The sequence below is a fragment of the Vombatus ursinus genome, unplaced genomic scaffold (assembly GCF_900497805.2).
Source record: "Vombatus ursinus unplaced genomic scaffold, bare-nosed wombat genome assembly UNPS02013950.1, whole genome shotgun sequence".
Taxonomy (NCBI): domain Eukaryota; kingdom Metazoa; phylum Chordata; class Mammalia; order Diprotodontia; family Vombatidae; genus Vombatus; species Vombatus ursinus.
The window spans coordinates 1,490,650-1,513,550 of NW_020953728.1; the positions used below are offsets into that span (position 1 = coordinate 1,490,650).

A 22,901-nucleotide genomic window follows, 5' to 3' on the forward strand; every position below is an offset into this window, starting at 1 on the left:
GAAGTAGGCAAACATCATGAGCAAAAAGCAGAAGCACTCTTTCTGATGGTTCCTCCTATTGATTTTAATTTCTACTTACAACATCACTAATGTGAAAATATGTTTAATATGAATGTAAATATATAGCCTATATCAGATTGTGTGCCGTATTGGGGAGGGTGGTAGAGAGGAAGGGGGAGAAACATTTTAAACTCAAAAGCATATGGAAGTGATTATTGGTAAATCAAAAAAAATTAATAAAGAAAAATAAAATAAAAAAAAAAGCAAAAGCAAACAATGACCATAGATTTTTCCTATGGGGACAGAGAAGATCAAAACACAAATTCAGAAGAGGATAACATTGTCAATATACCTACATCTGAAACCCCAAAGGGAAATATGAACTAGTCTCAAGCCCAGAAAACTTTCTGGGAAGAGCTCAAGAAGGACTTAAAAGTCAAATAAGAGAGGTAGAAGAAAAATTGGGTACAGAAATGAGAGCTATGCAAGAGAGAGTCAACTTACTTGGAAGAGGAAGGAAAATAATTGACAGTAAAAAACAATTCCTTAAAAAACACAATTGGCCAAATTTTTAAAAAAAGTACACTGCAACTCCTTAAAAAATAGAATTGGCCAAATGGAAAAGGCAGTACAAAAACTAACTGAAGAAGACAACACCTTAAAAGTTAGAATGGGAACAGTGGAAGCTAGAGACTCTATGAGACATCAAGAATCAGTCAAACAAAATCAAAAGAATAAAAAAAAAGAGGAAAATGTTAAATATCTCATTGGAAAAACAACTGACCTGGAAAATAGATCCAGGAGAGATAATTTAACAATTATTAATTTACCTGAAAGCCATGATAAAAAAAGAGCCTGGACAGCATCTTTCAGGAAATCATCAAGGAAAACTGCCCAGAGGTCCCAGAACCAGAGGGTAAAATAGTCATTGAAAGAATCCACCAATCACCTCCAAGATCCCAAATTGAAAATGCCAAGGAATATTGTCGTGAAATTTCAGAATTATCAGGTCAAGGAAAAAATACTACAAGCAGCCAGAAAGAAACAATTTAAATATCATGGAACCACAGTCAGGGTTACGCACGACCTTGCAGCTTCTACATTAAAAAATCAGAGGGCTTGGAATATGATATTCTGTAAGGCGAAGAAGCTTGGATTACAACCAGGGATCTACTATCCAGTGAAATTGAGTGTAATCTTTCAGGAGAAGAGATGGACATTCAGTGAAATAAGGGACTTCCAAACCTTCCTGATAAAAAGACCAGAGCTCTATAGAAAATTTGATCTGCAATTACAAGACTCAAGAGAAGCTTCAGTCTGCCCTTAGAGTTCATCAGTTTTCCCTTTGGAGGTGAATAGAATTTTTTGTTATGAGTCCTTCAGAATTGTTGTAGTTTATTGTATTGATCAGGGTAGCTTAATTTTTTCACAGCTGATTATCATTACAAGGTTATAATTGCTGTTATTATGTACAATGTTCTCCTGGTTTTGCTCACTTCACTTTGTATCAATTTGTATAAGTCTTTCCAGGTTTTTCTGAACCAATCCCTTCCATCATTTCTTTTAGAACAATAGTATTCCATCACAGTTATATACCACAACTTGTTTAACCATTTACCCAATTGCTGGGTAACTTCAATTTCCAATTCTCTGCCACTCCAAAAAGAGCTACTATAAATACTTTTGTACATATGTGTCCTTTTCCTTTTCCTTTTTTTTTTATCTCTTATACTCAGAGGTAGTAGTGATATTTCTGGGTCAAAGTGTAATACGCAATGTTATAGTCCTTTGTGTCTAGTTCTAAATTTTTCTTCAGAATGGTCAGGCCAGTTCACATCTCTACCAACAGTGCATTTGTGTACTTATTTTTCCATATTCCCTTCAGCATTTGTCATTTTCTTTTTCTGTATGCTTCGTTTACAGTCATGATTAGGCTCAGCTTTGCAGTGTATGTCACTTTGGTTGTATCTTGAGCTCTTTAGAAGATATGATTCCATTCTTTTCTGTAGCTTCTGATGTATGTGGAATGGTCTCATGTTATGCAAATTTCCTTTCTTTTAAATTTGAAGACCTTTCTCCTAGTCTCTTCAGAATTTGTATTTATTTTCTAGTTGGAATTGTCAAATTTAACCTATGTAGCTTGGAGTTTTCATCTTTTATTCTTACTTGTTCTCCTCTTTTTCCAGTTACACATTTCTCCAATATTCTTCATGCCACTTCTTTTGTGTAAGTGTTCAATGATAACGCATTGCAACCTAATTTCTTCTATCATTTCATCAATAATCATTTAGTAAGCAATGGCTACATGCCAGGCACCATGCTAGATTCTGAAGATACAAAGGGAAACAGTCTGTAGGAGACAAACATGTACAGGCATGTGATATTATATACATGCACATGTGTGTATATTTAAAATAGATCAAAAGTTTTTAGAGGAGAGAAGATACTGGAAGCTTGAGAATTAGGAGAAGCCTCATGTGGAAGTCGACCCTTGATCTTAGTCTTGAGAGAAACTAGGAATTCAAGAGACAGAGATGGTGAGGAATTTAGGGCATTGGGCATAGCAAGGTAAAAGGCTTTGAGATGGAAAGTGGAGTAGATCATAATTGGGCAGTAAGAAAGCTAGTTTGGCTGGACCATAGAGTTTGTGAATGGGATAATATAAAATAAATTTGGAAAGGTAGATTGAGACTAGGTTGTGAAAGGCAAATGCTAAATAGAGAAATTTGTGTGTGATCCTAAAAATAATAGAGAACCAATGAAGTTTATTGAGTAGGTGAGTGACATGGTCAGACTTGTGCGTTAAGAATATCACTTTGGCAGCTCGACTTGTGCTTTAAGAAGAACGCTTGAAGGATGGGTTAGAGTATGGAGAGACACAAGGAAGGGAAATCAGTTAGGAAACTATTGAAATTTTCTAGATAAGATTAAATGTAGTCCTGGACTAGGATTGGGGCTTCATGAGTATAGAGGAGAGGAAAAATGTGAAAGATGTTGTAAAGGTAGAAACAACAAATTTTGACATCAGATTGGATGTGTTTGGTGAGAAACATCAAGGAATTGAGGATGACAGTGAGGTTGACTAAAAAGATAATGGTGTCGTTGACAGTAATAGGGAAGTTCTCTAAGTGGTGGGTTTTGGAGGAAAGGTAATGATTTCTTTTTAGGGCATGTTAAGTTCGAGGTGTTTATGTATCTATATGACATCCAGTTTGAAATGGTTCAGGAGAGAGACTAGGGCTTGATATATAGATATGTGAATACTTTGTATAGTGATCATAATTAAACTTATGGGGTCTGATATAATCACTAAGAGAAAATGTAGAGAGAAAAGAGGACCTAGCACAGACCCTTTGTGAATAGCCACAGTTATAGTTTGATACACATAATTGACTTGAGAAGGATAGTTGGATAGGTAAGAGGAAAACTAAGAGAGACCAGTGTCAATACCCAGAAAAGAAAGAATATCTATGAGGAGGAGAGTGATCAACAGCATTAAATACTGACTTTCAGTTAAGATGGCAGTGTGAAAAGGTATTAGTCAAATCCAGCTCTTCATTAATGATATGTGTTAACAAGGAAGAAAAAACACCATATGAAACAATAGAATCAAATAAAAACACCACTAAACTTCTCCATATATAAACGGTGGCACAAGGAGAAGGCACCCAATGCAAGAGCAGTTCCAAGAGTTGAGGCTTCCTGGTGAAAAGAAACTGAACTGAGGTCAATGTGACTCTTTAGGACTCATTATGACACTAGCCTGAAACTAACACCATCTGTGGTACAGATAATCCAGGAGCAAAGGTTAGAAGCTATGGACTTTTGGTAGATATCTACCCAAGGAAAAGCATAAGGCCAGTTTGAACAGATTTGGGAAAAATCCCAGGAGGCAGCTTGGTGGCACAGTGTTTAAAGAGCCGGACTTGGCGTCAAGAAGACTCATTTTCCAGAGTTCAAATCTTGCCTCAGACACTTATTAGCTCTGTGACCCTGGGCCAGTCACTTAACCCTGTTTGCTTCAGTGTCATCTGTAAGGGCTTTGCCCCAGTTGTGCATTCTACTTCCCAGGTAGTCCAAGTCTAAGTCTTTGGAAGAATTAAGGGCTTAATTCCAGGTAGACTTCCTCCTCAGGACACAAGGAAGTGGTCTCTGAACTGTTATAGGGGCAGACTCTAGTCTTGGTACAACATTATCCCATTCCTGGACTAAAGTGGGAGATGGGTCTTGATCCTAGCCATCACAGCCAAAGATTGCAGGAGGCGACAAATCCTGGCACTGTCATAAAGTCCTAATCCAAGAACTAAAGCCACAGGCATCAGCAAACAGGATAATTCCTACTACAATTAAGAAATATTATGTTTAAGAATCTCTGGAAAGCTAGATGGCACAGTGGATAGAGTGTCAGGCATGAAGTTAGGAAGACTCATATTCCTGAGTTCAAATCTGACCTCAGACACTTGCTAGCTGTGTAACCCTGGGAAAATCACTTAACCCTAATTGTCTCTATTTCCTCATCTACAAAGTGAGCTGGAAAATAAATGGTTAAACCATTGTGGTATCTGCTAAGGAAATCTCCAGTGGGGTCATGAAGAGTCAGATGTGACTGAAATGAATCCAACAAAGAATTCCAAGATAATATCCCCAGAGAAGTTATCTGAAGTTATCACAAGTAGAACCCCTTGGTTGAGTTGGCCATAAAAACTCTATGGAAGAAATTAAGCTAGAGCTGAAACAAAAGATAAAAATAAAATTAGAGTACTTGGAGAAAGAATAAACTGCCTAGAGAAAAAAATGGATAACCTTTTCTGAGTTTTCAATATTCTGAAAAATAGAATAGAACAAAGAGAATTCAATTCAATGAGGCAAAAAGAAATAGAACAAAATAAGAAGACCGAAAGCTTAAAGAGAAAGGGAAATATCTATGTGAAGAAATCATGGGTGAGGCACCAAAATGGAATATAAATGCTCAAAAGATTGTGAGTCAGGTAATTTATTACTCATAGACATGTAAGTATACAGCTCCCCAGCCCTTCAGTACCACAGACACTGGCTTATAATGGGATACATATCCCCATCAGGATCGCAGAACTCGTGGTCTCTGCTGGGAAAATTCATTGGTTCTAAGTGGAAGGAAAACACAGAGGCCAGTCTATTAGCAGATGGCGTAGACTATAACCATTCCTTAATCACAAGGGCATTAGAAAGTTTGCTAACCTTGCAGATATGGATTAGATGAAATTTGCTAAACTGATTATGATCAGAGGAGCCTTGCATTCTTTGCCTTGAAAAAGTTACTAAACTATTATTTGTTACGTTAGATATCCCTGGTACATAGGCAAGTGGTCAATCACGGGTCAAACATGTAATCATTTCTTTCAGCCAACAATAGACAAATACTTACAATCTACTATCAAAAGAACTGACCTGGAAAAGGGATTTGTTGTTCAGTTGTTTTTCAATCACGTCCAACTCTTTGGGATTCCATGTGGAGTTTTCTTGGCAGAGATATTGGAGTGGTTTACCATTTCCTCCTCCAGGTTTGCCATTTCCTTCTCTAAGAAAAAAAAGATAAGAACAGACAATTTAAAAATTAGTGGACTCCCCAAAAAGCATGACCAAAACATAAAGTGTGGATAACATATTTCAATTAATCATGATGTCACATGACCAACAAAGTGGAGGACTAGAAATTTTCTTCAGTGTCTGCTGATTGCTACCCCTACCCTGGGAAAAAAAAAAACAAAGAGAATATTAAGAACAACAATTACAGTTATTTCCACAGGACAAGAAAGGAGAAGCCCAGCAAGGCAACAGTCCCATGCATTAATTGTGGAGAATGTCAGACCTTAAGGTGTTCATTTACACCCCTCTAGCACCAGCCTCCATGCTCTGCCAGGGTACACAAACCAACCCATGATCTTGTGATTTTACACCCACTCAGGGATTTCTTTGAGCTTATAGTTTCTTTCTGTGGACCCTACTTATCTCTTTCTGCCTACCAAGTGAGGGAGTGAGGGAATTGGAGGAGGGTAAGAACCATGCTTCCTTTTTCTGTAGGGTAGCCCCCTGTGTTAGGTATAATGTGAGACTGAATTATAAGCCCAGTCTTTATGATCCTGTGCAGAGTGTATCAGTCTGCTAGGGTAATGTGATTCTCCATGTGGAAGCGGTTGAGGAGTTGGCTTCCAGGAGGGTCTTGATGAGCTATCCATATATACATAAATATACATACACACATATAACCTTGGAATATTTATATGTATGTATGCATGTATGTGTGTGTGTATAGTTTTGGAATATGTGTGTGTGTGTGTGTGTTTGTGTGTGTGTATATGTCTTTGTAAAGATTTGGGACCATACCTGGACATTCTGAAACTGGTTCCAGTCTGCTAACCACATAATTAAAAGAAGCCTTTCCAAGTGGCTGCATAGTTGGAAATGATGGTATTTTCAAAAATGACTGGACAACCAGAACCTTCTCTTCTACTGCCTTCTCTTGGTTTGACTCTTTGGATGGTGTCATCCAATAAATGATAGTGCTATAATGGGAAAGACTTTTTCTACTTTAAGACCAATATGTCAACCTATGGAAATGGGCCATGATCCTTTGCATTGCTATTTACTTTGGGTTAATGAGGTTAATCTGGAAGCTTCAACACTGTGAATTTTAAAAGGTCAAGAGAACAAGCAACCAAGAATCTAGAATTCTGGGAATCTGAGTCCATGCCACATTTTTGTTATCATCCCAGCATTGATGCCCTGAGGAGCAAGGACATATCTTCAGGAATGAAAATGGGACCTACCTCAATGGTAGGTGAGAGGAAGACTCATTCTAAAGCAGTGCCACCTTTGTGTGTAAATTTTGTGGGACTGATGTTAAGGAAAAACTATTGAGTCTGAGCCTACTGTCCTCAGAGACTGTTATGGTATAGATGTTGGAGGGAGGGGCTATATTTTTGTTATTGCTATGTCTTTGAAGTAACTAGCCATTTTAAAAAGCTAATTAATGCTCAGTGGTTAAACTGAACATATTTCTACTCAGATACTTATACCTAAAAGTGTATGTGTGTGTGGGAAGGGAGACCATAACCAATTAGGGGCTTGAGATGATAGAATTAGAGAAGAGCTACCTCAGATCCCTCGAGAGTATACCTAAAACCTTGAAGGAGAGATGTAGCTACCTGGCTCTGGGATAATGTAGAGAAACTACCTGCTAGTACTGTAAAAGTACATAATGTCCCCTGCCCACCTCTTCATAGTTACCTCTCCTAGATTTCTACCTTCACCCTTTTCTCCTTGTGTGCGTTTGGAAATCACATTGGTATCATCAAATAACAAGCATTAGATATTCATAAGCAATTAGATAGTACCTAGGGATCAGCGCAATGAAGTTAGCTCAGGTAAAATTTGAAAACAAGTTGATACCAAAAATCAGCACCAAAAATCACAACACAAAAGAAAAAGTAAGACCAAAACAATTAGAATTCATGATAAAAGAAAACTTAAATTAGAATTTCAGTAAAAGAGAAGAAAATAAAATGTAGCTAGAAATAAAATTTTATATAAAAAGGAACTTAAATGTTAAAGAAATGCAATAAAATATAAAACTTTATTATGATTTTGGTATACAGTAATGTTTCTCAATATTAACCAATATTGGGCAAAATTTAACTCAGAGTATAAAATAAATATAAAATGAAAAAATTCAAGAAGAAAAATATTCAAGTTTAAAATGAAAAACACATTGTTAAATGTCTGAGCAATATAGCAAAAAACACACACAAGAATTATAATGATAAACAGAGGAATTATATGTATTATATATACTTATGTAGGTAGAATTATATATATGATTATAATGCAGAAGAAAAAGATGTATGTACATATGTATTTGTATGTGTGAATATGTATTCATGTATTACATAATTATAAAAATTTTAAAAAATGGTCCCCAAATGAGATTCCTACTTAAAACACTAAGTGTCTCAGTATAGCTGTGGAACATGAGTAATATATACTGTCCTCACTTTCTTCTCTCAGTCAGAAAGGGCCAGAGTCAAAACTTTCACAGACCATGCCTGCTGGCTGGGTTCTCCTTTGATCAACCCTCTAATCAACTTTCTCCTTTAATCACTCCTGTTTTTGTCTTCCTTCCTCTTCCCCTCACCTTGACTTTCTCCAGTACCAAGAAAGTTGAGTATTTAACCCCACAGGCTTTGTTCCTAGTGAGTTCTAGCTGCAATGAATCAATGACAAAAGTTAGGTTCTTTTTGTCTAAAGGAGTAAAAGGTTCTGACTTCCCTTACAAATGTAATGCGGGTCTGGTACATGCAGAGACCCCTTCAGCTTGCCTAGCAGATGCAACCTCTTTACGTAGAGGATGCTGGAGAGATAGCTTCTGAGAGAATCCAGATGATATGAAGAAAGTATCTTGAAAAAAAATTGGAACACATGAACATCCTGTAATTGGCTCATATTAGCTTATTGCATGGTTGTGAGTTGCCTTTTTTAAAAATTGATTTGATTCAGCTTCAGTTGTATCTTATGACATTTGTGTCTTGGGAAGTTTGGTGATGCTTTTTCTTATGATGGCCAGTGAAAGACCATGTGGGAAGGACCTTAGGGTCTACTTCTGTCTTAGAAATGGTCCTTTGAAAAACAAAACAAAACAAAAAAAGATAATATAATTCTATTTTGGTGCAGCTAGGTGGCACAGTAGATGTAGCGCTGATCTTGGAGTCAGGGGGACCTGAGTTCAAATCCATACTCAGACACATGACACTTACTAACTGTGTGACCCAGGGTAAATCACTTAACCCCGATTGCCTCACCAAAAAGGAAAAAGAAATGGGCCTTTGTCCTTGGCGTTTGTTCATTCTTTTCCATTTTAGGTGCAGAGAGTGGAGTCTCTGATTTAGTCAGGAAAGCAAACCACAGGAATCTGGGAATTGGAATCCAGACCAGATATTGCATCCAGCCTAGCATCAATGCCCTGAGAAGCAGATAGAGATAATTAAAAGTGACTTTCAGTATTCCAGCCAAATGGAAGCAATCTTTTGACAAACATACTGCAACTGGGAAGAAACATAATGAGACCAAGGCTATGTAGGAATTAAGCCCAGTTTCAAACTTACTCCCTTAGACACCAAGGTGGTGGAGAGGAGAATATACACCAGAGGACTAGGGAAAATTTACATTTATTATTTCTACATCTTTGATCTAAATATTCCTTTTTAAAATGTACCCTGTGTTAAGTAGTTAAATGGAACTGGGTTACTGGTCCTTAACAATGAAAGAAACAAAACCAGTAGAGTTTTGATCAAGTTGTAGCAGAGAAAAGAATTACCCTAACCTCTCTGGAACCCTGACAGCCTATGTGATAAGCCTAGCCCTGAGAGAATTCCAGCTGTACTGCTAAAACTCATGTTACTTTGGGTAAGTCACTTAATCTCTCTTGGCTTTAGGTCCTCATAGGTGCAATGAGATACTTGAACTAGATTACCTCTAAGATCCCATCAAGCTCTTAATCTGTTTTCCTAAGATTCCATAAGTGTTAAATGATATTCAAATATTAGATATCATTGTTATTATATCTAATAGTTATTTAGTTATTGAGCTATGTGTGGGTTTCTGACACAGCAGCTATATCTGTTGTGCTGGTCTCTTGTATAAGCTATGTGATTATCTGATATAGAAAATTGTTTCAAAGGAGAAGTTCATTAATAATAAAAATAATTTCCATACATTGGAGACATATTAGGCCGGGATAATATCTTGTTCTATAGTTCCATGTACTTATATCTAACTGTAAACCAATATAAACTTTAATTGAAATGGTTATATTAATATTACCCTTGAAAATATATTAAATGTTTCAAACATTTTATCTTGTTCACACTATTATAAGTTATTGTAAATTATTTTATCTTATTGACACTACTGTAAATTACATGTGTACATTCTGATCTTAACATTTTTTCACAGTAAGAATAATTTCGTTTTGTTTCTTTAGGTCACTGATATGATGCTTCAGGACAAACCATATCCTGATTGGGGAAAATCAGCTAGAGCTTTCTGGAAAAAAGGAAATATCAGAATAATTTTGTTCTGGTAGGAAATTATTTATTATAAACATTTTGTTAGACCTGCAGACTTATATGATTTATGCTTTATTGTTGGGAAGGGTAATGAAATACTTTAAAGTTATGCTATATGCAAATAATTTAAATCACAACCCTGTTATTATATTAATAGACAACATTTATATTCATAAAAATCAATTCTGTTCTGTCTCTGGGATCCCTTTTGTCCTACCTTGTTAAGGCCCACTCTACCGTACCAGCTCTCTCTAGGCTAAGTTACCTCTATTCATATCATCATGTCCCCATTAGTAACCTGTTCTTTGCCTCTGGATCCTTTAGCTCTGATAGGTCTTATCTTACCAGAGTCCAGGTCTCTGTGCTACTTCCTGACCATTCCATATCATGCTACTGCAGGAGTACCTGCCTCTCACCCCCACACCCTTCTAGCTTCCTTTTATGTCTTGTCTTCCTGCATTAGAATGTAAGCTGCTTGAGGGCAGAGAATCTCCTGCTTGCTTATATTTATATTAACAATACTTATTGCAGTGCCTGGAAGATAGTAAGAACTTAATAAATTCTTTATTGGTCTGTCTGTCTGTCTATCTATCTGTTTATCTATCTATCTGTCTATCTATCTATCTATCTACAAGTATTTGATGTAGGCTAGATGAGTTTTGGAAATTAGAAAAAGAGAATTATGAGAGTGGACTCATGATGGCAGAGTAAAGTGAGCATTTTTGTCGAACTCTCCCAATATGCTTCTCTAACCAATTTTTAAAAAGCTCATCAAACCAAATTCTAAGTGGGAAAAAAGTCACAATGAGTTTTTTTTTTCAGCCCAGACCATCTTAGGGAAAGAGTGGACACTGGTGTGGGAGCTCTGATGGCCTGGAGTGGGGCATATTAGAAACAGCACCAGCTGTGAGTCTTGGACATGGCGTAAGCTGCAGGAATAACAGTGTTACCAGAAGTGCTCATCACCAAGGGACAGTAAGGGGATTTAATACCTGGTCAGAAAGAAATTATAGGGGACCCTTGTGTTATCACTGGGTGCGAGAACAGGCACCATTTGGCAACTTCAATACTCATTACCCTCTTCTGGGGTACTTTCAGGACAGAGAGAAGTACAGTTGCAAGGTAATAGGGACTCTACTTAGGCATGGGTTACAGTTCCAAGGCAGAGAGGAGTTGTAGTAGAGGGAACAAGGGCCCTATGTGGGTAAGGAACAGAGTTAAGTCCAGGAGGGCAGTAACCACACCTCTTCACAGATCACACCACCTTACAAGCACTGAAAAATTTTTAGGCCTCCAGACCTAACTAAGAAAGCAGTAGGACATAAAAAAATCACAAGACCAGATCAGATAAACCTTGCCCTCACCTCCACCCCAGGTGAGCAGAGTCCAACTCTAACATAAAGTCCATAGTCAAGGAATAGACTGGAAAAATGAGCAAACAACTGAAAAAGAACTTGACATTAAAAAGCTTCTGTCATGACAGGGAAGCTCAAAAACTACTTGAAAACATATACAAACAAAGCCTCAAAGAAAAATGTAGATTAGGCACAAGCCCAACAAGAATTCCTAGAAGAACTGAAGAAAGAGATTTAAAAAAACAAAAAAAAACAAAAAAAGGATTTTAAAAATAAAATAAAATTGGCAGAGAAAAGGTTAGGAAAAGAAATGACAGAAATACAAGAAAATTTTAAAAAGAAAATTAATAACTTGGTAAAAAGAGGTACAAAAATGCTGAAGAAAATAACTCCTTAAAAATCAGAATTGACCAAATGGTAAAAGAGGTAAACCTCACTGATGAAAATAATTTCTTAAAAATTAGAATTGGTCAAGTGGAAGCTAATGACTTCATGAGACATCAAGAAACAAAACAAAAAATTAAAAGAATGAAAATATTGAAGAAAATGTGAAATATCTAATGGGAAAAACAACTGACCTGGAAAATAGAGGCTGTGATTTAAGAATTATCAGACTAACTGAAAGCCATGATCAAAAAAAGAGCCTGGACATCATATTTCAACAAATTAGTAAGGAAAACTGCCGATCTCAAAGAACCAGAAGGCAAAGAAGAAACTGAAGAATCAGTCACCTCCTGAAAGACGTCCCAAAATGAAAGCTTCCAGAAATATTATAGCCAAATTTCAGAGCTCCTAGATCAAAGAGAAAATTCTGCAAGCAGCCAGAAAGAAAGAATTTAAATATCAAGTCACAGTCAGAATTACACAAGATTTAGCAACTGCTATTATTAAAGGAGTGGAATGCTTGGAATATGATATTCTGGAAGTCAAATCAAGAATAATCTATTGGCAAAACTAAGTATAATCCTACAGGGGGAAATTAGACATTTAATGAAATAGAGAACTTCTAAGCATTTCTGATGAAGAGACCAAAGTCAAATAGAAAATTTGACCTACAAACATAAGACTCAAGAGAAACATAAAAGGGCAAACATAAAAAGGAATCATAAAAGACTTAATAACATTAAACTATTTATATTCCTATATGGGAAGATAATACATGTAACCCCCAAGAACTATTTCATTGTTAGGACAGTTAGAAAGTCTGCTTAGCCAAGTGGTGTGAGTTTCAGTCTATTTTGTTGGGATGATTGCAAAAGAAGAATTGAAGATGAGAAAGAAGGATGCACTAAGAGAAGGAAGAAAGGAGAGGAAGAATGGGAAAAATTATCTCAAATAAAAGATATTCAAGGAAGAGTTTTTACAATGGAGGGGAAAATGGAGGGGAGAGTGAGCAATGCTTGAACTTCACTCTCATCTAAAGAGGGCAGAATACACATATATTTTTATGTATATATACACATATGCATGCATAGACAGTTGTGCATAGAAATCATCTTATCCAACAAGGATGTAGTAGAGGAAGGAAAAGAGGGGGTGATAAGAGGGAGGGAGGCAGTGGTTAGAAACAAAAAAGACTTTTGAGGAGGCGACAGAAAAAAAGAGAGGACAAATAGAAAAGAATAGGATGGAGGGAAATACATTGTAAAGGTGAATAAAAGGATTTATCTATAAAATGAAGAGAATAGCCGAATGTATTAAAACCAGAAACCAACAATATGTTGCTTATAAGAGATACACTTGAAACAGAAAGATACGCAGAGTAAAAATAAGGGGCTAGATAAGAATCTCTTATGCTTCAGCTGAAGTAAAAAAGGTAGGAGTTGCCAGATAGGGTACAGTAGATATAACCCCAGGCATAGAGTCAGGAATACTCATCTTTGTGAGGACAAATCTGGCCTCAGACAGTGATGATCTGTGTGACCCTGAGCAAGTCACTTAACCATGCTTACCTCAGTTTCCTCATATGTAAAATGAGTTGGAGAAGGAAATGGCAAATCATTCCAATATCTTTGCTAAGAAAACCCCAAAAGGCATCATGAAGAGTTAGATATGACCATAAAACAATTGAACAACAACAAAAGTCATCATAAATAAACTTAATTAAAGGAGATAATCAGGAAAACTACAATGAATTAATACCAATATTGAAGATACATGCACCAAATGGCATAGATCCAAATTTCTGAAGTTAAATGAAGGAAATAGAAAAACAATACTAGTGGGAGACCTTCATTTATCTCACCTCAGATATAGATAAACTTAACCAAGAAATAAATAAGGAGTTGAATAGAATTTTAGAAAAGTTAAGGGGCAGCTAGGTGGTGCAGTAGATAGAGCACCAGCCCTGGATTCAGGAGGACCTGAGTTCAAATGTGGCCTTAGACACATAACACTTACTAGCTGTGTGACCCTGGGCAAGTCACTTAACCCCATTGCCTAGCCAAAAAAAAAAAAAAAAGAAAAGTTAGACATGATTTCAATAAAGATAATGACAATTAGACAATATACCAAAACTTGTGGAATGTAGCCAAAACAATATTTAAGGGAAAATTTAGATCTCTAGATGCTAACATCAATAAAAGACAAAGAGCAGATCAGTGAATTGGGCATGCAACTAGAAAAGGGAATTATAATGCTTATTAGCCCAATTTGACAGTGAAAATCTGGAAATGGACTATATTTTATATTTAGTGTTTTATAAAGGAAGTAGCAAAGAAATGGGTTAGAGACATATAATTTTTCTTTGCCTAATTTGTTGGTGATTTTTAAAAATGTCAATGTCCTTTTCATTTCTCTGGTAAAATAGAGCATTGGATTGAATCTAATAAGATCAAATATAATAAAGATGAATGCAAATTCTTAATTATAAAAATTAATTTTTTAATAATAGATGGGGAGGCAGCAGCACTAAAAAAGAAAAAAAGATGAGGGTTTTAGTGGATTACAAAGTGAAATGTCATCAGTGTGATATAGGAACAACCCCAGTCCTCAAACATGATCTTGGGCTACAAAGGTGAAAATTAGATGATGTCAGGGAAAAATCTTCCCAAGAATTAAAATTGTTCAAAAGTGTAATGAGTTGCCTTGAGAGATGGTTGGGTAACCCCTCCTTGTAAGTCTTCACGTAAAAACTAGATGACCACTTGTCCCTCATATGTAAAATGAGGGCAATAACTGTACCTACCTCTAAGAATTGTTGAAAGAATAAAGTAAGACAATATTTGTAAAGTGCTTTACAAACTATCAGGTACTCTATAAATGCTAACTATTACTATTGTTATTATGAAAGTAAAATGACTTGCATGTAAAAGCATGTAGGAAATCCTCTCACATCTAGATATAGACCTATGAAGTGACCAAGGATTCAACAACTGACACATGAAACATCATGTACATGCAAATTGTAAACATTATTAATCATGGTTTGGACTTAAAACATATATTCTAAGTGACTATTTTTTTGAAGTGTGATATAGTTCACATTTCATTATGTTCAATGGTCAACCCGTACCCATCCTTCCCCTCAAAAAATCTCACAACAAACCACCTGTTTTTATTCATGGTTTAAAAAATTCTAGGTTTATTATTTTTCCTCTAGCAAATTAAAATATTTAAGCTTCTGAAGGAAATGCAGCACATACATTTTAAGTATTTTTTAAAATTTGTTTGTTTTTAGTTTTCAATATTCACTTCCATAAGCTGTTGAGTTTTAAATTTTCTCTCCCTGCCTGCTGTCCTCCTCCCCAAAAGGATATGCAATCTGATATAGGTTCTACATATGCATTCATATTTTCACATTAGTCATGTCATAAAGAAGAATTAGGAACAATGGGAGGAACCACGAGAAAGAAGAAACAAAACAACAACAACAACAACAAAAAAGAGAGCAAATAGTATGCTTCAATCTGCATTCAGACTCTGTAATTTTTTCTCTGAATGTGGACAGCATTTTCCATCATGAGTCTTTTGGAGTTGTCTTAGATCCTTGCATTGCTGAGAAGAACCAAGTCTATCAAAGTTAGTCATCGTGTAATGTGACTGGTACAATGTACAGTGTTCTCCTAGTTCTGCTCACTTTACTCAGCATCAGTTCATATAGCATTTTCCAGGTTTCCCTGAAGTCCACCTGCTCATCATTTCTTATAGCACAATAGTATTCCATTACATGCATATACCATAATTTGTTCAGTCATATCCCAATTGATGGACATCCCCTAAATTTTCAATTTTTTGCCGCCACAAAAAGAGCTTCTATAAATATTTTTGTACATGTGGGTCCTTTTCCCACTTTTATGATCTCTTTTAGATACAGACCTAGAAGTGGTATTGCTGGGTCAAAGGGTATGCACAGTTTTATAGCCCTTTGGGTATAGTTCCAAATTGCTCTCCAGAATGGTTGGATCAGTTCATAACCCCACAACAATGCATTAGTGTCCCATTTTTCCCATATCTTCTACAGCATTTACCATTTTCCTGTTTTGTCACGTTAGCTCATCTGAGAGGTGTGAGGAGGTACATCAGAGTTGTTTTAACTTGCATTTCTCTAATCAACAGTGATTTAGAGCATTTGTTTCATATGGCTATAGATAAAGCTTTAATTTCTTCATCTGAAAACTGCCTATTCACATCCTTTGAACATTTATCAATTCAGGACTGACTTGTATTCTTACAAATTTGACTCAATTCTCTTTATATTTTAGAAATGAGGCCTTTATCAGAGACACTGGCTATAAAAATTGTTTCCCATCTTTCTGCTTCCCTTTTAATCTTGATTGCATTGTGTTTGTGCAAAAACTTTCCAATTTAATGTAATCAGAATTATCCATTTTGCATTTCATAATGTTCGCTATCTCTTGTTTGGTCATAAATTCTTCCCTTCTCCATAGAATCTGACAGGTGAACTCTTCCGTGCTCTCCCAATTTGTTTATAGTATCAGCTTTTATATCTAAATCATGCACCCATTCTGACTTCATCTTAGTGTAAGGTGTAAAATGGTCTATGCCTAGTTTCTGCCACACTGTTTTCCAGTTTTTCCAGCAGTTTTTGTTAAATAATGAGTTCTTATCTCAGAAGCTGGAGTCTTTGGGTTTATCAAACAGTAGATTATTATAGTCATTGACTATTGTGTCTTGTGTAACTAACCTATTCCACTGATCCACCACTCTATTTCTTAGCCAGTGCCAAGTAGTTTTGATGATTGCTGCTTTATAATACAATTTAAGATCTGGTACAGCTAGGTCACCTTCCGTTGCATTTCTTTTCATTAATTCCCTTGTTATTCTGGACCTTTTGTTCTTCCAGATGAATCTTGTTATTATTTTTTTCTGGCTCTATAAAATAATTTTTAGTAGTTTGATTGGTATAGCACTGAATAAGTTAATTAATGTAGGTAGAATTGTCATTTCTATTACATAGCTGATATTTTCCCAATTATTTAGATCTGACTGTTTTTGTATGAAAAGTGTTTTGCAATTGTGTTCATAGAGTTCCTGGTTTTGTTTTGGTAAGTAGACTCCCAAATATTTTGTAATGTCTACATTAACTTTAAATGGAATTTCTCTTTCTATCTCTTGCTGCTGGGCTTTGTTAATAACCTATAGAAATGCTGCTGATTTGTGTGGGTTTATCCTGCAACTTTGGTAAATTCTTTATTATTTCAAGTAATTTTTTACTTCATCCTCTAGGATTCTCTAAGTATACCATCATGTCATCTGCAAAGACTGATAGTTTGTTTCTTCTCTGCCTATTCTAATTCCTTCCATTTCTTTTTCTTCTCTTATTGTTAAAGCTAACATTTCTAGTATAATATTGAATGACGGTGGTGATAATGGACATCCTTGTTTCACCCCTGATCTTTTTGGAAATTTTTTTGGCTTATCCCCATTACATATAATTCTTGCTAATGGTTCTAGGTAGATGCTACCTATCATTTTAAGGAAGACTACATTTATTCCTGTGCTCTCTAGTGTTTTTTAATAGGAGTGGGTGTTGTATTTTGTTAGAAGTTTTTTCTGCATCTATTGAGATAATCTTATGATTTCTGTTAGTTTTGTTGTTGATGTGGTCAATTATGCTGATAGTTTTCCTAATGTTGAACCAGCCCTGCATTCCTGGTATAAATCCTCACTGGTCATAGTATATTATCCTCATGATAATTTGCTGTAATCTCTTTGCTAATATTTTATTTACAAATTTTGCATCTATGTTCATTAGGGAAATTGGTCTATAGTTTTCTCTCTTTTGGCTCTTCCCAGTTTAGGTATTAGCACCATATTTGTATCATAAAAAGAATTTGGTAGGATTCCTTCCTCTCCTGTTTTCCCAAATAGTTTATATAGTAATGGAATCGATTGTTCTTTAAATATTTGGTATAATTCACTTGTAAATCCATCTAACCCTGGAGATTTTTTCTTAGGGAGCTCATTAATGTCTTGTTCAGTTTCTCTTTCTGAAATGGGGTTATTTAAGTATTTTATTTCCTCTTCTGTTAATCTGGGTAATTTGTATTTTTGTAAATATTCATCCATTTCACTAAAATTGTCAAATTTATTGGCATACAGTTGGGCAAAATAGCTCCTAATTATTTTTTTTTTAATTTCCTCTTCATTGGTGATGAATTCACCCTCCTCATTTTTGATACTGGTAATTTGGTGTTCTTTTCTTTCTTTATTCAAATTAACCTAAGATTTATCTATTTTATTGTTTTTTCATAAAACTAACTCTTAGTTTTATTTATTAATTCAATCATTTTCTTAATTTCAATTTTATTAATGTCTCCTTTGGTTTTCAGAATTTCTAGTTTGGTATTTAATTGGGGATTTTTAATTTGTTCTTTTTCTAGATTTTTTTAGTTGCATGCCCAATTCATTGATCTCCTCTTTTTCTATTTTATTTATGTAAGCATTTAGAGATATAAAACTTCCCCTAAGAACCTCTTTTGCTGCATCTCGTAAGTTTTGGTATGTTGTCTCATTATTGTCATTCTCTTGGATAAAATTATTGATTGTTTCCTTGATTTGTTGTTTGACCCACTCATTTTTTAGGATTAGATTATTAATTTACAATTAATATTAGTCTATCTTTCCATGGCCCTTTATTTCATGTAATTGTTATTACATCGTGATCTGAGATTTACCTTTCCAGTTTTCTTATCTTTTATGCCCTTCTGTGTACACTGTGATCCCATGATAACTGGCCTCTTTCATGTTCCTAGAACATGAACTTTCATTTCTGAACTTCAAATATTTTTGTTGACTATATCCCAGACTTGGAATTCACCTTCTTCATCTTTACCTTCTGACTTCTTTCCAGTCTCAGTTGAAATTCCACCTTATGCAACTAGCGTTTCTCAGGTCTCCTTAATCTTTATGTTTTCCCTCAGAGACTATTCTCAATTTATCCTACATGTATCTTGTTCGTGGTATCTCTGTCATTAGGCTGTAAGCTCCTTGAGAGCATTTTTTTGGCCTTTTTTTGTTTCCCTGGAACTGTGCTTAGTGCTAGGGAATTTATGTAGTGAATTCAGATAGTGTTTTAAGGTTTGCAACATAGTTTTAAAATATTATCTTATTTTATCTTCACAGCAACTCTGTGAAGTAGGTGCCATTATTATCCCCATTTTACAGATGAGGAAAACAAGGCAGACAAAGACAAAGTAATTTGCTTATAGTCACACAGCTAGTAAGTATCTGAGGCTGAATTTGACTTCAGGACCACCTGACTCCAGACCTGACACTCTATCCGCTACTACCCTCAATATGGAAACAAAATATAGTAAGGAAACTGGTAAAATTAGGATAAAATTAAGAGGTAGGATAATAAAAGAGAAGCAATAGTCACAATTTTTAAAACTTCCTCATCCTAAAGAGGGAATTAAAAATTGAGGGGGAAAAAAGAAAAGAGCTAGAATCTAGGTAGGGTACCTTAGAATGTCTTTTAAATGGAATAGCTAAACAAATTGTGACATAATTATGCCATTAAGTAATGACAAAGAGATGATTTAAGAATATCGTGGGTTGTATGAATTGATGCAAAGTGAAGTGAAAAGAACCTAGAGATCAGTTTATCCAAGGACAGTAACACTATAAAGAAAAACAGCTTTGAAAGAATTAAAAACTCTGATCAATGTAATGACCAACCATGTCTCCAGAGGAATTATGATGGAGGATGTTACCTTCTCCTAGCAGAGAGGTAATGGACATAAGGCATAGAGAGATTCATTTTTCATCATGGCCATCATGTAGATTTGTTTTGCTTAACTTTATTTATTTGTTATAAGGGCCTTTTTTTCCCTCCTCTTTCTCTTGGTTTTTAATGAGGCAGGAGAAGAGGCAAGAGTAATTCAAAACAAGCAAACTGAGAAATACTGAAACTTTTTTCCTAAAATTCAGAGAATAGAGCATAAAGAAGTTCCAAAGGAAGCACTGACAATCAGGACAGTTTTGAAAGAAACATGTAGAATTCATTATACACTTAAAAAAACAAATGTTATGAATGGAAATTCACAAGTCCGTATAGAATACTCTGTTTTTCTCTGTGTTTTTTGATGTTCTTTTAAGTTTAAATTCAAATTTTAAAAATTTCAAAAAGAATAATAACATTTCTTTAGTGGTTTCATTGGTGTAGTACTAAACATATAAATTAATTCATCCAGTATTGTTGTTTTCATTATGTTGGCATGGCCCAGCAATGAGTACTAATTTTTCTTCTAATTGTTAAAGTCATTTTTTATTTCTTTGAGTAATGTTCTGTAATTGTCATTGTATAAGTCTCGAATGTGTCTTGGTAGATTGACTTTCAGCTATTTTATGAATTTTCAAGTTATTTTAACTGGGAATTCCCTTTCTATTATTTCTTCATTACTTTGTTGTAACTTTTGAAGATGTTATTTATTGTCTATTGATTTATAATTTGCTCTTTGACTCACTCATTCCTCATTATTTAGAATTTCATTTTAAGTCTCCATTTAGGTCTGTCTCTTTTGCTTATGTTTATTATAGAAATCAGTTCTTTTGCAGTATGATCTATAAAGAATGGTTTCATACTTTTGCTTTTAAATTTTATTTTTCATAATTTTTGTGTCCTAGGATATGGTCTATTTTTATTAAAGGAAAATATCAGGCTAAGAAATATTTATATTCTTGGATGTTCTTATTCAGAAGATGGCAGAATGAATGGATGGATGAAAAACCATTGATTAAGTACTTACTATGTGAAAAGCACTTTCCTAAATGCTGAGGATACATATAGAAAAGCAACGTGGTACTTGCTGTAAATGAGCTTACATTCTCATAGAGGGAAACAACACAAAGAAGAGCTTTCAGCTCTAATTCAAATGCAAAGGTCTTCAGGGGTCATTGTTAAATCTAATAGCAATTCATCATCTTTAATATTGTTTCCAATGAATTTCCAATTCATTTTTGATGTTGAGCCACTTGACAGTGCCAAGGACTTTGGTTGTGGGACCTTTATTTTTTGGATTTTCAGCACTTGTGTTTGCAGAATAGTGCTGCAGCACCTACAAAAACAGTTGTCATTCATACCTCCGGGGTTAAGGGGGTGCTTCTATTTCCAGGGCTCTTGGACTTTCTAGTAGTTGAGATCTCCTAGCACATGCCACTTATGGCCAACTCTGATGGTTGGCCTTCAGTGAAAGTCTTTCACTAAATTCCCCAAAAGCTTCCTCAGCTCCTCATTTTCCTTTTTGTTTATCTGTTATATTTGTCTAGCTCTAAAAAAGAAATAGTAAAATCTCCTCAATTATTGCTGTTCTTTACATATTTTTACAATTCGATTGACTCTTTATTTATTTAGGTGCTATGCCAATTGGTTCATATATATTTAATATTTATTATTTATATTGGTTCATTTCCTGTGGTTCCTTTAGAATATTGTATATCCCTTGTTTATTGATTCTGTGAACTTCAAGTTTTGCTTTGTTTAAATAGTCTGACTGCAACTCTTGCTTTTAAAAATTTACTTAATGCATAGTAAATTTTGTTCCAACTTCTCATTTTCTTGTATATGTGCATTTACTTCTTAGATGAGTATGTTGGGTTTTATTTTCTTATCCTTTCTTTTTCTGTCATTTTAGTGATTGTTTAATGCATTCGCATTTTTTTTCTCAACATATAAACAGGACAATTTTGTTACTGCCTTTTCACATTGAATATACATTCCAGAGGGTACTGTAGCCTCACTCTTCAGAATTTGGCTAGCTACATATACCTCCTCAGGTTTATAGGGCTATTTGTGAGGGATCATTGGACATTTTCCTAATGTTATTGGCTTGAGAATGTATTCTAGCATGATGCTTTAACTGTTAGCCACAAGTAATTAATAGTCTAGTTCCACTTAACCAATTAACATTACTTAGTGTTTACAAATAGGATATTTACTTAAAAGATATAGCAAGAACAGAGCTGTAAACATTTTCCCCTCTTAACTCTTGGTGGAATATGCTTTCCCCTTCCTATCTCAATCTCTGGGGAAAATGGGCTGAAACTCAACATGTTTCACTGTAACAAGTTGACTTCCAAATAATTGTATGGCTGATGGATGAATGAATCCATATTTTAGCTACCGCTGGCGGGTTCTAAAGGTTTTTCCTGGAGGTCTCAATGCTGGACTGGCTGACTACATGGACTGTACTTCTAGACCTGGTGACTTGCTCTTCTGACTTTTTGAAGCTCACAAGGTCATAGCCATCTCTAGGCTCTTTTGCCTTGAAGCAAGAAAGCATGTATAAAAGAGGCAAAAGAGACAGCAGTTCATATTCTCTTAGATACATGCTTTCTCCTTGTGAGAGAGGGTCTGAGGCCTCTCATTACTCACAGGGCCCCAGAAACTGGTACTCCTTCTCCAGTGCCAGCAATTCTGGAAAGAGCCCAACGAAGCAATCTATTCATATGGAAAGTTATGATTGTTAGGCTTATGTTTTCCTCCATTTATTTATTTTGTGCAGTTTACTTTTTGTTCTCTTCTTTTAAGTCAGTTTTCTGTCCCCATGATTTGTTTTGCTTACACTAGTTTGATTCTAATGGGTTATCTTTACACACATACACACACACACACCCATTCCTGTTTGCCTAATATTTGTCAAGTTCTTTGCATTTATTTAAATTGTTCATTTCTCTTTCTTTTATTTGTTTAATTATCTATTCTGTTTCTCCACATGATTAAGCAATTAGTTTAAAATCTTCTGGATTGTCTTTTGGTTTTTTATTTTTCATAACTTTCTTTTCTGTTCCCTTTGCCAAGAAGTTTTTTTACTTTATTTCCCAAATCATGTGTTTTCATCTTTATTTATAACTTCTTTATTCTATCTGTTGTCAAGAGGTTAAACTTTTGAAGTCCTAAGTTTATGGGACTCCTTTTTTTGTTGCTTCTTCCTCTTAGAAATATCATTTTATGAAGGATGCAGTGCCAAATGGAAGTAGAACC

The 22,901-nt window shown here is 35.1% G+C and overlaps 1 protein-coding gene across 1 annotated transcript in view; it reads left to right on the forward strand.

Moving 5' to 3' along the window:
* Positions 1–22,901, forward strand: part of TMEM117 (transmembrane protein 117) — a 179,763-nt gene that overhangs the window by 52,556 nt on the left and 104,306 nt on the right. The window contains exon 5 of the mRNA XM_027858974.1: positions 10,016–10,113. Within this exon, the coding sequence (XP_027714775.1) occupies positions 10,016–10,113 (98 nt within the window). The remainder of the gene's footprint in view (positions 1–10,015; positions 10,114–22,901) is intronic.